We start from the raw sequence: 15,722 nt of genomic DNA, 5'->3' as shown, positions 1-15,722 counted from the left end.
AGGCGCCAGCTCGCGTTTTCGGTATAGACCTCACTCCGAGGTTGACCTTCAGGGCACAAGAAAAACCAGATAAAAATAATACCAACAAGGGTAAGCAACCAGGAAAGGTCACCGGGGGTTCAGCAGTTCAGACAACTCAAGCAAATCTATCTCTAACCACTGTGGATGGTGGAAAAAAGGGCAACAGCTAGGTTTGAAGTAGGAAGAATGTGGCCAATCTCACAATCAAAAACAATGGGCCAGTAAATGGTGTCAGTCAATAGTGGACCTCCAATGCATTTATCGAATAAGGGGCTTCACTGGGTGGCGGAGATGAATATATTCATCTCTTAGAGGTTCCTGTGTATCGTGTCAAGAGGACATGGGCCAATCCACCGACCAGTATACATGCTGGTATCCTCGGAAGGATCTGGGGGTTCTGAGATCAGGTTGCTGATCAATATGCAAGCGAGCTCCACCCTCCCTCACACACCCACCATGTTTCTCATCCACCCAGCAATACTTAAGTTATGCCTTCACTCAACTAGATGTGGGAGTCTATTTCCAATTTTACAAGATAGATGTTTGTCAAGGAAACACATGTAAAGACGTTGCCAGTTTTTTCTTTCTATGTTTGGTCAAACTAAAACACCCTTCTTCTCACCTCCCAGAAAGTCTTGTTTGATTTCCACCTTGCCACCCTGAGTATTGCACTGTTCATGTCAGTGTTATTCAATTCATAATGTAACTTTTCTCAACCTCAATCAGATGTTGCAAAATAAACTTACACCTTTATGCAGGTGACTTCCACTAAATTAGTGTGGTTATCATGCATCCGTGAGTCCGATTTCACCTTGCTTATATTTGAACACATTTTTGCTTATTGCTTTTTTACTACGCACCGTATTGACTCCAACTGAGTGATCTAAATTACGATTTCTTTTATCTGGGAAATATTGCATGTAGCCTGTTTTGTGCCTCTTGTTTTTTAGACCCTTCTACAGTTGTCTTTAAAACATAGGTATCCAGGACAGTTGGAACCAGGACTAATTTTAAGGATAACAATTGACTATGCAAATAATTTCCATCTAAATTGTACCTAAATGTATTACATGTGGATAGCCTGAAAATTCGATATAGATCTGGCCTTCCTGTACCTACACTAGACACCCTTGCTTTAAAGAAAAAAAAAACTACATCTTTTTTCCTTCCCAGATCAACAATGTATACAGAATTAAAGTGTATATTAACCATCCTTCTCCTTTTATTCTCCCATGTAGAAATCCCAATATGTCCAATAGTCCTTTTTAGGCCCAAGCAACATTACGCCAGTGTATTTATTTATTTTCTCAGCTCCAGAGCGCACTGCTACCTCATAGGGTATTCTGACATGGGGGGGGGGGGAAGGTTGGATGGCAACATCAAACAAAGATTAACTGGCAGAGAATAAGATGGTTTTGATATGTTTTTTCTGGAACAAGAGATGATTAGAAATGGAGCGGAGGCAGAGGGGGAAGATTATTCCAGTATTTAGCAACCAAGAATAAAAAAGGGGGACCTCCTGCTCTGTATTTGTATAGTCTGATCTTTTGGAGTAGTAATGTGTTGCTAGAGAGTCTGGTGGAAGAAGAATGGCTCAATTTGCTTTTGAGATAGCAGGGTGCAATCTTGTAAATAGCTCTGTGGGAGATGCACACGGCTATGAACAAGATGCCCTTCGAATAGGCAACCAATTGAGTGCAGTAAGGTGCGTCGAGAGGTGTGCTCTGGAAGAAAGGCTTAAGATTAGCCTAGCTGCATTGTTTTGGACAAGCTGAAGCCGATGTAAAGTGCCAGAGGTCACACCTAGTAGAAGCAAGTTGCAAAAGTCAGGACAAGCAAGAGTAAGGTACTAGATCACAAGTTGATGAGTAATTTTAGGTAGGAAGATCACAACTTTTCTGAGTGTTCTGATAAAAAGGAAGCAAGTGGCTGCGATTTTGTTGATCTGCTGTTAGAAGGACAGAGATTTTCAATCTGCACTCCAAGATTACGAACAGAGGCCAATGATATGGGAGTGGTGCCATCAGCTGGAACGACAGATAGTAGGATCGTTTTTAAGACTGAGAGCGTCTGTCTTGACACTGTTAAACTTCAGTGCATTAGATGCCATCCAAATCCTGACTACACTCATGCATTCCTTGATTCGAGTTTGGGTTTCAAGAAACTCTCATGGAATCTGATGGCTAGTTGAGTGTCGTCAACATAGGCCATGAAAGAAAAACTATAGAAATGACTGAAGTTCTCAAGGAATAATTTAAAGGTTGAAGAGTTGGGACTCCAGGCTGATCCTCCTCGCTATTTCTACAGCTTAAGCTCGGTTTGTCAAGAAAGAGGAGAGCCAGACTAGAGCTAGGTGACATATACCAAATTGTAATAGGCAATGGATTGAGTGCGTTCTGTGAAACCATATTGAAAACCGCACTCAAGTCAAGCAAGAGGAGGATGGCTTTTCCTCTTTTGGCCAATGTTAGGTGAAGATCATGTACAATAGAAGGTAGAGCAGCTTTGGTGCCATGAAGTGGGTGGCTACTTGACTGAACTGTTTATTTGCTGCTGTTTCTCTGATTTGATCAGGAAAGGGGAGGATGATTTTGGGTGAAAATGAAATAGAACAATGGGGTCAACATTGGGCATGTTTAACAACGGTTTGATTAAACCAGGCCAAATTTCTGTGTGTCTGGCACTTGGCCTGTGGTGAGAAAATCATTAATGATGTCAGTCAAAACAGGGCATAAAGTCTGTGACATTTTTAAAGAAGTACGCTGGACAGGGACATAAACGGCATCCTGATTTAATAATTCTCATAGCTTCCATTATCCTGGCAGTAGCGGCTTCTGTGAAAGCTATGGCGGACTCGTAGATGGAGTTATTAAGCTTTGAGTAGTAGAATATGTCAGTCTCAGGATTTTGTCAATTGTTGTCATTTAAAGAATGGGGAGATGTTCTGACAAGGCTCTAGTAAGGGAGTGACCTTGGTATCTCAGGCGGATGAGGCAGTAAATTCCTAAACTATACTAAAGATTTCCGTGTAAGTGTATGAGGCGTTGAGAATACGTTGGGGCAAATAATTGCTGTTTCCTGCTTTAAGCAAGGATTAGTATTATTTAATAGCTAAAATGTACTTATTTCTGTCTGAGTCCGAATACCATTCGCGCTCAAGTTGCTTTCAATATTTCTTTCCAGTCAGAAGCTCATGACTGAACCAGATAACTGAGTCTGTCTCTGTGGAATGAAGAGGTTTTCAGTGGGGCCATAGAGTCAAGAGTTTTAGGTATATTATTGTTAAATAGTTTAGTTTGTTACGTGAAATGCCTGAAATTAAGTCGTGTAATTAAGAAGCTGATTGGGGAAAAATGCTACAACTGGAGCACAAGAACAACACTAATGAATAAAACAGGACCATATGCTGTTGTCTTTTTTTGCGGTAGAGTTCTATTTGTTTTCCAAAATGGAATCCAGGATGCATTTCACACTGAAACAAAAAGAGTAAAATGTCAGATTTTGCCCATTGTAAAATTGTGCATAAATTCCCTGAAATGACGCAATTTCACGCTCCTAGTTCTTTGAGATTTTGTTACTGCTGCACTATCGATGTCAGCCTTCTGCAAAAATGGATAGACAAACCCAGTGCCTGCAAAATCATGGTGCCAGACATATCTTTGGTGCTCCCTCAGATTTTACTTGTCCTGTTGAAAAAGATGGCTATATTAAACAGCCAACATCATATACGCAATTGACAGGAAATTGGAGAAATGAGTCAGGTGTACTTCACTTAAATCCAAGTTAGAAGGACATTGATGTTTCCGAGATTCCCTTATGTTTGGAGACGAGGCAGTTGGACTAAAGTAAGAAGACCATTCAGGAGTAATTACTTAGGGTTTCATATAATGGTTTGTAGTCTTATAAATATCACAAGATGACCAGGCTAGAAGCAAAATGTCTGATGGTACAGATTATCGTGCAAGGCAAGGCACTGCACTGTAGCATTGGCATAGATTAGGAAGAAGTAAAACTGAAGACACAGCTGAATGAATCACAGGAGGGGGATACTCCTTGTAACACCTGCAATGGCATGGAAAGTAGAGTCCATGCAAAAAATGGTTTCTAAAGCACAGCATTACATTCTGGATGACAGCGGAGGTTCCATGACAATCGGCGTTGAAACAATGCAACGTTTTAGAACAAGTTAAAATCAGAAATCTAATAATCAAAGGAAAATGTAAATCTTCAACCTCCTGCTTCAAGGACTCAATAAAATAGATCATCAGTGAAGCAGAGCTGCACTCACAATTAAAAAATATATAATTTGCAGTTAAAAATGAGCATTAGGCAAAATTTGAAGTAAAGCAAAGCAGGAAAGAAAGAAATAAAGAAAATAGTGTTCAATTGAGGGTTCTGAGATCAGCAATGGAACAGCTGAAATGCAACCATTGATCATGAGTTTGATTTTGGAATTCCCAGTTCCTACATACTTGATATACTGGCCTATTCCAAGGTTTTAGCCAATGAGAAACCAGCACAGTCAGGATTGTCTACCTGCATGAAAGTCTCCAAGATTTCAGACGAAACTCCTCACTGGGTATTCTGTGAGTCACAGTTTTGCCACAAGAGTGCAGAGCTGACAGACTACAGTGAGGCCATGCAAGGATCTTGGATTAGCAAACTGGTCTTTAAGCTTTTTAGAGTTTTGTAATAACTTCAAATACCTAACTCCCCTTTCATACATGACATAGACTTTCTCAAATACAGCCCATGTGTTGGCCATCTAACTCAGTCAGTCGAGAGAGGCAATTTGGACTTTAAACCCAACACCTGCTCTACCTAAGAACCGATGGTTATTATCAGCGAAAATATCAGAATTAACCTACATTAAATTTCCCAAGACAGTGGGTACCAATACTTGTAGAAACAAGTCTGTTAGTATTAAATTAATTTGAATGCTAGACAGTTATGAATTATGAAACCATTGACTATAGACCGCGTTACCTTTCCACAAACAATTAAATGAGCTACATTCCCACTGAAATGTAGAAATATTAAGAGTGTATAATGTAACATTTCTTCTTGGGTTTTGGTGTTATTACCCAATATCTTTTCTGAAATGTTAGAGAGTTTTTTTGAATATGCTGTGGAACAACTATTGTATCATGTATTGCTTGTAAAGCACTGGTTGAAACAATGATATGGTTGTTATTTTACATTAACCATTCTTTTGCTTGTAGCTCTGTCCTGGGGATGACCTGGAAAGTGATCGGTATCTAATCACAGTTGAAGCAGAAAAAAATGTTGCTAATGTTTCAAGAGAACCAAGTGGGAAACCAGAGCTGCCTTCATCAAGTAAAAGTGACTTGAAACCCATAAGCCGTCCTACGCCACGTCCTCTGGCTGTAGGTTTAAAAAGGAAGACAACGGTACTAATTAAACTTTTAATTATGTTCAAATCTTTTTTGTAATAAGTGTGTTTTGTCATTTATAGCAGTGTGGGCACGGGCTATGTGATACCTTTCTTATTTAGCTGTCTAGATAGTGAACATGCTTGAAAACTATAATTTTGTGACATCTGCATTACGAATCTTGCATTTGGGTAGTGTACATTCTGCCACTGGCATAGCCTGGTAGGGCTTTTGGCTTTCTAGTGACTTGCCACATTGTACTGACGGTGCCATCAGAAACTAGAGTCTGTGCGAGTTTTTGATTAAGTATTCTATTGTGGATGTATTCCCAATTATTTAGCTGCTACTAAAACATGGGCCTGTCAATGTATAATTTTGGTTCTGAAGAATCATGATCGACAGGCCTTGCCAACTGATCCCTGCAAATGAATATGTTTGTTGGTTTCCTGAGGGCAAGCTCTGTTGGGTACCAAGATAGCCAACTACTTGATGTATCTAGGTCATTCTGATTTTATGTTAAGAATTCTGTCTAGTGTATTTTGTTGGATGCTCATATCGGCTCATGGTGGGGAGTACTTTTGTGGCACAGTGAGCCAGCTCATTGGTTGTGCTCTAGACTGTCTATTCTTTTTTCCAAAGATTTTAACTGCACATTCTTCCAATCATGACATTTTTCAGCCTGCGCCTCATCGCTTCTTTGACTGGCAAAACCTTGGACAAAATAAATTTCTCCATAGTGTTGATGTTGCTGGAAATGGGAAAACCCTTCAACTTTTCTGAGCATCTTTTTGTTCCTTATGGTGGCCTTAATTCAAGCAATAAAGTTGCTACAGTATCTTTTATCAGGTCAATTGCAATTCATTTTCCAAACATTAGAAAATTGGGGTAGTTCACACTCCTTGTGGCCTACAAGCTCATGCCAAGCAGGGATTCATTGATGGTGGACAAGGTACTTGTCCCTATTTCAGACATTTGTAAGGTCAGTAACATGCACAGAAGGAGAAACAGCCTTACAAAGCAGGCATTACCACGCATTGCCTTCACAAAGCCATTCCTTTACCACACATATACCTTTACCACGCGTGTCTTTACAACGCAAGGTTCATGTATTTAAGGTAAGTAGTTGTGTGTGTACCATATATATATTCACTGAAAAAATAATAGGTTTCAGTGTTATAGTTAGAAATTAGCGTTTAAAAAAACCTTAGAAATTCACTGAAAAAAACATAGGTTTCAGGGACGTTATAGTTAGTTGGACATTTCTCTCGTACAAAACCCTAGAAATTGCCCCATTATAGTTAGTTCAGCTAACTATTACTCGCACACCCGCAATGCACTTCTTACATCATTCATGACATGGTCAGTGACATCACTGATGACATCTCAAATGACATCACTGATGATATCAGTGATGACATCATCCACGTGAATATCTGATGCACCTCCTCACACTCTAATATAACCTTTGATACACCCACTGTAAAATACAGACTACCATTTTCGAAACCATCGACACACCAATACCAGTTACTATATACGCACTCCCCGATTCCTAGGTTTACACACACATCCACTCATTCACCCATAAAGTCACTCATACATGCAGTCACTCATCAATACAACACTATCATAAGCACTCCTACACCTATACAGACACTCACACACCACCACTCGTCCATGGAGTTAATCACACAGCTAGTCAGTCATGCAAAGAATCAATCACACTTCCATTTACTGACCGATACAGTTATATATATATATATATATTCACAAAGTTACCCATGCCTTAGACATCAGGTGCAGTCAGAAAGCCTCTGAAGAAAGAGCATGAATGCTCTGAAACACGTCAGGCAGAAGGAGAAATAATTGGAATGAAAATGCCTGTTCCTGTAAAATAAAAGGTTTGTGATAAATCACCGGCTGGAGGAGTGCGTCTCTGTTGCATGGGTAACTTTGTGAAGATATATATATACACACACACACATATATATATATATATATATATATATATATATATATATATATATATATATATATATATATATATATATATATTACCTACTGGCAGTCACCAGTAGGTAGTTCTAGTTAGGACCTAGTTTCCATAGGAACAGCGTTTTTTGTTTTCCCAATAACTTTGGTGCCGGTTGACAAATCTTCGCGAAGTTTTCAAAACTAGTGATCAGCTCCAATCAGCTCCTGTCTTGAAAGTTTCGGGGTGATTCACCAATTTTGGCGCCGATTGACGAATCCTCGCGAAATTTTCAAAACAAATGGGGCGCTCCGCTCAGCTCCTACCCTGAAAGTCTTGGGGTGATTCGTCAAGCGGGGGCTGAGAAAAAGGGGGGGTCCCAAAACGCGGTTTCCCCATGTATTTTTCCATAGGACCTTTAGTCGCAGCTACAGCCCGAACGGCTGAACAGAATTACTTGAAATTTGGCAGAGAGGTAGCCATAAGGTCAAGGAAGTGCCTTTTGCAGGTCTGGTGTAAATCTGTTCAGTATTTCCTGAGACAATAGCATTTAAAAGCATATCAATATCTATACGCGCGCAGCGTGCGCAAGCCCTGTGCGCTCACCCTGCCGTGCGCGAGCGTAATTCTGATTGGTTGTTAGATGTCAGTAAACATTCCAATCGGTCGAAATCAGGAAATGTCGGCCGCCATTTTGTCTGTCGCACTGAAAAGGAAAGGTGGAGAACGTGAATGGGGGCAGAGTAGGGAGTTCTTGACCCCCTAGCCATTGTCAGGGGGTCACAGTAGGACCACGAAGGGCCCAAAAATTTTTTAAATTTTTTTTAAAAACATCGCGGGGTGCGCGCACTCTGCGCGCACCGGAAAAAAAAACCTTAAAAAAAATAGAAATAAAAATCAAGTGTTTAGATATTAGGTGGCTCTAAAAAGAGCCCTTGTGTTTATTGAATGTTTTTCGGTACCTACAAGTAAGTACCGATGCAGAGTCTAAAGTTCAAGAGGAAGACTCTGTTCCCTTCATCATTGAAATGTACAGGTGGCATAGTGAAGCACAACAAGGAGAAATGTTTTCATTTCTCTTCATTTTTTCCTCTTTCAGTGCGTGCTGCATGCTACAGCATGTATTGAAAGAGGAAAAAGCCTCTTGTGATTGTTTTTTTGGGAGGAAGGTGTCTCTTTCTGCACAAGAACAGTTTCCCCACCACACAGGCATCCTTCCACCATGGTGCAAGGGAGCCTGCGTCGGCGTATGGCTGCAGTTTTGGCGCCAGTGCAAGGGAAGCATAGAGATGCAACATTTTCTTGTAAATATATCGCATCTCTGTGCTTAGAAAGTAACGCAGCATGGCGCAGCATTATGACTTCCTGCACAATGTTGCGTACGTTTGTAAAAAATCTGCCCCTTTGTTACTACCACTCCTCCTCTCTGCATCACTCATTTTCAATCTATGTTAATTTTTTAACCTTGTCCGTCATTCTCTTTCCCTCACCTTGCCTAACTGTCACTATCCTTTACTCATAGTCACTCCTATTCTCCTACTTCTCTTCCTTCTGTATGTATCTCACACTCCTTCTCCTTTTTGCAATCTTTCCTTCAATCTCCTTCACTCTGTTTTGCTCATTGACATCCTGACTCCCTTTCTCTCAGTGCAGTTTCCTAAATCCCTCCATCTCCTCACTCTCCATTTCTCATTTTCCCTTACCCCCTTTTCTAATCCTCATGCCCTTTTTAAAAAAATAAATAAATCAAATGTAACTGTTTTGATGGTGGTTGGCTCTAAAATGAGCTATTATCTTTTTGGTTAGGTTTAGGGTACCTATACGTAAGTACCGATGCAGAGTTTAAAGTTTAATAGGAAGACTCTCTTCTCTTCATCTGTAAAATGTACACCATCTCTTTTTTTAATTGCTTTGCCACTCCCCTCTCTTTGTCAGGGAGTCCCTGAAGGTTTACTAAAGTTGAAAAAAATGATTATTTTTTTTTAAAAACATCATTGGGTGCGCGCAGCGTGCGCGCACCCCCAAAAAAAAATTGACAAATAGATTCAAAAAACAAGTTTTTGTGTTTAGATTTTAGGTGGCTCTAAAAAGAGCCCTTGAGTTAATGTAGGGACAGAGGAAGAGAAAAACGAAAAAAAAAAAAAACTATGGCCTAGTGCAAGAGTGCTGCTCAAATCTTCTCTGAATGAGATCAACACTGCTCTCACCCATAGAAATAAGAGCACCACAATCCATGCACCGTGTACACATCCTCGCAAAACAAGGACGTATATCCAGAGGTGTGGAAGAAGGTGAAGGCACCATTGCAGAAGAAGTGCTCGGCTGAGCTGCCGAAGATGTGCTCGGCTGAGCTGCTGCCGATGTCGTCAGCTGAGCAGGTGGAGGGTTTGCCCCAGAAGCTCGACGAAAAGTCGCAGGATGCATTTTTTCAACGTGCCTCAACATTGTGTGATTACTAAAAGAGTACTTCTTATTAGCATTCCCACGTGATAAGGTCCGCTGACAAAGTATGCAGGTGACTTTTGGTGCATTCACCTTCTTTTGCCCCTCAGGAAAAGTGAAAAACTGCCATATAAAGGAGTCTTTCTGCTTCCTCTGCCTCTGTCTCTCAAGAGTGTCCTGTTCACTCTCAGAAGATGGCTGGTGCTCTGCCATTGTCTCACAAAAACAGAGTAGCTCCTTCTCCAAGGGAATCAGAACTAATAATGAGGGGAGTGGGTGTGGTTTTGGAAGAATCTGGAACTGAAAGTACTTTGAACCAATGAAAAGTGATGTTTCTTGATCACATGACTTGCCATGAGGGGATTGGGTGTCGTGTTGAAAGAATCTGAAACTAATGAAAACCAATTAAAAGTGTTGTTTTATTAATCACATAACTCGAGGTGCGCGCACGGTGCAATTACGCATGCGCGAACGTGTACGCGTGCATGCGCATAAGTATTATGCGCGTACGTAGCGCGCATACGCTGCACGCGCGCATGCGCGAACGTCAGCGCGCGTACTCCGCGCGTATGCGTGAGTGTAGCGCGTGGAGCACGTACGAGGCACGCAAGCGTACATGGAGAACGTACGCGTGCACACACCACGTACGTACGCACGCATGCGTACTGGGTGCGTGCTGCGAGCGCGTACTAAAACGTACGTATGCGTACGTAGATAACGTACGCATGCGTACACAAAGAAAGTACGCATGCGTACTAGGTGCGCGCTGCGAGTGCGCTCTAAAACATATGTATGCGTATGTAGATAACGTACTCATGCGTACATGAAAAACGTACGCGTGCGCGCTCTGTGCGCGCACCCTAAACATTTTTAGAAAAAAAAAACAATGATTTAAAGTGTACATAAGTTAATAGAAGATATTAACTATGCTGTTCAACTTTATCCAAATTCAAAGTAAAAAAAAAAATGAGCCACACCAAATTAAAGGATACAGATAATCTATAAATGTATACATAGTATACATTGAGTGATGTCATCAGTGATGTCACTGACCATGTCATGAGTGATGTAATATGTGACATCATCAGCAGTGGATTTCGGGCGCGCGAGTTATAGTTAGGTGAACTAACTATAACGGTGGAATTTCATTGTTTTTTTACGAGTGAAATGGCCAGCTAACTATAACATGTGTGAAACCTATGGTTTTTTTCAGTGAATATATATATATATATATATATATATATATGTGTGTGATATGTATAAATTAGGTTTTAGAGGCGGGTAAGGATATAGGGTAGCAAGGGCATATTTAGGGATGGGTAGGGGTATAGGGTGGTAAGGGTGTTTTTAGGGTTTAGGGTGTTTTTAGGGTTTTGGGTGTTTAGAGGTATTGGGTAGTAAGCGTATTTTTAGTGTTTAATGGTGGATAAGGACATAGAGTTGTGAGGTTAAAAAAGGGAAAATAATATAGTTTTTTAAATGAGATGGTTGACGTGCCTGCCCCCATAAAGATTTAAAAAAAAAAAAATAGAAAAAAGAGGGGGTTTTAATTTCTAACAGCATATATATATGGGTTTCACTTACCTTACTATTTACTTACCTTACATGGTAAAGGTAAATGAGTGGAAAAGGCATGTGTTGTTCCGTTTTACATCTGTGCAAAGGCACCTTCATTTTTGCCTGTGCTCTATAAATACAAAATACATGAGCTGAACTGCATGTTTTTAGCAAGCATTCTAAAAAAGATGTTTTGTGCAGCCTGTTTGCTTAAAGCCTGGTCAGGTATATGTTAATGGAAAGTCTGGTACTTGTATTAATATGTCTTCTTCCTTCACAGCACTTACCTATTCATCACCTCATTTAGCTTATGCTATATGTAAGAAATTGGAATATTTTTGGGGTGGGTGACTACCCACCTCAAGATATAACTGCATCCCTTGTCAGGGTGAACCCTCAAAGTCACAGAATTAACCTGACCTCATATCCCTGGTAGCTATGGCACAGAGGAGACATGCTTAACTTAGGGCAATGTGTAAAGTATTTATGCAGTACCAAAACAGTAAAAAAGTCGAAATGCAGAACAATAAAAATCCCAGACCAAATTGGAAACAAATGAGAAAAATAGAATAAAACATAATACAATTACACCTAAAAGACAAAAATCTAGTAAGGTGAACCATACATTTGAATATTTAAAGTTTTAAATAGAAATAGTGCAGTTAGACCTGGCATCCTTAGGATAGTTTTCCCCCAGACTTATCAGAGAGGAGTAGCTTTTTCATGTTACATATGTTTGGAATGGTAATGATACGTCTTCCTCACTGGCGAAGTTGGACTTAGCATTACTGTTTTAGAAATGCCACTATTAGAAAGTGGACATTTCTCTGCACTTACTGCCCTGTGCGCCTGACAGCCTGTCTGTAATATACCTCTGAGGTGGGTGACAGCTACACTTTGTGCATTCCCTCTAGACAGCCGCAACACAGGAAGGATAGGTGTCTGAGTACCCATCTACATACATATGCATTCTGATGGCCTTTCCTGGGCAGGATGGAAGGGAGGGACTAACACTTCACTTGAATTGGCAGTGTTTGTCCCCACACAAAGGACTGACTACCCCCCACAAATAGCCTGGCAGACAGGACTGGGTTGAAAGGGATAATTGTGAACTTCAGAGAGCTGCTTTGAAGGCACCCCCACCCCCCCCCGCCTCTCCCATCAAGGGCAGTTTTGGGTACAAGTACTGGGTCTCCGACCCCCTAAAAACAGACACGACTGGACTTGTAACTGAAGCTTTGCCAGAAGAACTGCTGTGCTGCTTAAAGGACTCAACTGGACTGCTGATCTGGGAGACCTGCTTTTCAGTTTGTTGCCCTTCTGCTCTCTGACTCTGCTGAAGAATAGTTGGACTCTGCCTTCACTCCAAGTGATCTTCAAGGGCTTGATGGCTTGCCTCCTGTTGCTTGAGAGTCAGGGATATCAATTTCTCTACTCCTGTGCCTGGCTCACTGAAAGTGGTCCAGATACTTGCAAAACAGATTTTGATGCATCTCTTGTTTGCGTGTTTGCAGAACCACCGTATCGACCCAGTTGCTAGAGTAAAACCGGCGCATCACCAGTGCTTCGCCGTCAGCGATTGACGCATTGAACAGCATATCGCCACTGCTGCAGCTTAGTGAGATCAACGCATCCCCTCGAATGTGTGGCAGAATCCGGCGCATTGCTCAACGCCTCTCGACTCTGGCACACGTCTTTGGAACTGACGCATTGCCTTCACTTCGTCGAGAAGATTGACGCATCCGGCACCTGTGGGCCTCGACATCAGCGCATCTCGCTGTTTTCTACCAGGAAAGGTACATTGTTTACCAGGGTCTGGGTGGTTCCTGTATCGGGACAGCGCTCCATTGCACTCGGCTCAAGCTTTGACTTTGCTCCAGTCCAGCGCGACTGAAAGTTACCTTTTTTAGCGCTACTTGCCTCTAAGCTCTTTATTGCATTTATTCTTTTAAAGTTCAATATCTCAACTTCTTTACATAGGATTTTTGTCGTTTTGGTCTTGATTTGTCTATAGTATAATAATCTATTTTTATAAACCTGTGTGGAGTCCTTTTGTGGTGTATTTATTGTGTTATTGTGTGCGTGTGTTGCACAAATACTTTATACATTGCCTCTTTAGATAAGCTTGACTGCTCTGTGCAAACCTACCAGAGGGTGAGCACAAGTTATCTTTTAGTGTGTGTCTAGCTTATCAAGTGGTGGTTCCTGTCTGGCCTGGCTGCATACCTCAGCCAACCACGAATTCCATTTCTAACACGCTCCAATAAATAGTGCCAATGTTAGTCACTGGTCGCCAAAGATCGGGACGTAGGCGTGCTTTTAGGCCAATGTGATGGTGCGTGGGTCAAATACACTAATCAGGCCTGTCCTGGTCAAATATTTTACTTTCTGCCTTAGTCTTTTAAGTCCCAGTCAACCCCATGAGTACCATTCTAATGCCCCGGGACCTCGGGAGAGAGGCACTTGGAGACTCGTAGGATATCAGCCAGACCAACAGCAGGGTCCAGTCCATGTCCAGTTGCCACTGGTCAGCTGGGTACATTTAAGAAAAGGTCTCTTGCAGCTTGTCGTCTCACTGTACCCACACAGGAGGTCAGCCAACTGAGTGTTGGAGTCCACATATTTGACCTGGGTGCAAGAGGGAGCATGTCCTGTCCTTCAGGGGTCCTGTCATGTCATAGACCGTTCGAGGTACATTTGTTTCACCTATTCAGTTTATCTGCCACCTCTTATTAGAGCGTGACCTAACTTGAAACTCTGGGAATAGGGAGATGGCTCAAAAATGTCATCAGTGCTTTGTTGTACACAGAACAAAAAGGAGCGCTTAATATTCTGCTGATGGCTGGATGGCCTGTTTATTTTCCTACTGATTGATTTATGTGTGGTAAAGCACCTATACTCCCCTTTGTAGAGTATGATTTAAATACCACAGTCCAGGTGAAGGGCAGGAGTCATTTTTGAAAGACAGTGCAAGCTTCTGACTCTACTCATCAGAGGCCAAATTTCTTTAAGTTTGGGGAGTATTCTTCAGGGCCAGGCCATCAATAAGCATTCTGGTGAATGAATAAAAATGACACTTTCTTTCATAATCCAACAACATTAACTTTTGGAAAATAATTTTGAAATCTTCCCAACATATCTCAGACTTGTATCCATCTTAGCTCAAGCAATGAGGCACAGCGGACATTTTTTGCTTCCACTTTCAGAGAATTGTTTACTTTTTTTATATTTTAATTGGACAAGGACTGCTCCCTTAATGTTTTTGCAATCATTTTCTGAACAGATTGTGCAAATATGTTAGAACACTTTATGACTTTAACAGTGGTTATCGTTTTAAGTGGCTGGTGTTGTCATGCATTCTAGAGGGATATCCTGTACAAATGTGCCTTAAAAGTTAACTTAAAAAATACTAAAGATGTTGAAAGAAAACAAATCAACCAGTGCAACGATACTGTGTTCCGACACTCAAGACTAACATATCGAAAAATAGATGTGGAGGATTCTTCCAGAGTTCACCTTGCACTTACTGTGGCCAATGCCATCAGATGATTATCTTCATATGATAAAGATATATTCTTAAAGTAAGTGTGTTTATCAGACATTGTTAATTCATTTGAAATCATGAACTCTGTTTGTTAGTTTTTGAAATCCTAAATTTATCGGCTCAATGCATTTCGTGCCATGCGCTTCATCGGGTGCTTTAATTGAACAGAAACCAATAGGAAAAAATGCTTTTTGCAAAAAGGTACCTGACATATTGTACCATTATTATAATCCTGTTACTATCTCAATCTTCAGAGGATTCTGATCTGTGCTTGTATGATACATGTCATAACAGAGGGCCATGAGGCAGACAGGGATTTCTTGGCCCAACCTGGGGGTTTGTGGCCTTTTACTGTTGCTGCCCCAGGGTCCGATCTACTATGAGTCCTGAAGAGCAGGGCCAAGTACTATCCCATCTGTCTTGCTTCGCCTTCCAGATAATACAGAATCTCCCACGCGGTAGCTCAACACTCGGCAAAGCAGGAGACATGAAACACAACTAACTCCTTTAGAAAAGGGTTTTATTTTACAAAATGCAAATACTCTCTTTTTAGAATAAGGCTTGGGGTTTTATTTTACACAATGTTCTCTAACAGAAAGGCTTTCCCAGATGCCAAATGCACAAAATTCAAATACACTTAGAGCTATATATGTTTGTATGCAAGCAATAATAACACACTTGGTAAATGCAACAGTTAAATGCATGAATAATACCATGAATAAACAAGCAGCAAATAACTCAAGCAGATATAATGGGACGTCCTGCAAGAGATCAGAAACTAAATATATACACA

At 41.0% G+C, this 15,722-nt stretch overlaps 1 protein-coding gene across 5 annotated transcripts in view; it reads left to right on the top strand.

Moving 5' to 3' along the window:
• ZGRF1 (zinc finger GRF-type containing 1) overlaps positions 1-15,722 on the top strand; it is a 619,324-nt gene that overhangs the window by 84,611 nt on the left and 518,991 nt on the right. For all 5 annotated transcript variants that reach the window (XR_014978114.1, XM_085641436.1, XM_085641435.1 and 2 more), the window contains exon 5: positions 5,244-5,432. Coding sequence is in view for 4 of the 5 variants with exons in the window: in XM_085641436.1 (XP_085497562.1) it covers positions 5,244-5,432 (189 nt within the window). In the remaining variant the exon portion in view is untranslated. The remainder of the gene's footprint in view (positions 1-5,243; positions 5,433-15,722) is intronic.

The sequence above is a fragment of the Triturus cristatus genome, chromosome 2_2 (assembly GCF_964204655.1).
Source record: "Triturus cristatus chromosome 2_2, aTriCri1.1, whole genome shotgun sequence".
Lineage (NCBI taxonomy): Eukaryota > Metazoa > Chordata > Amphibia > Caudata > Salamandridae > Triturus > Triturus cristatus.
This window is presented reverse-complemented; position numbering and strand designations above follow the sequence as displayed.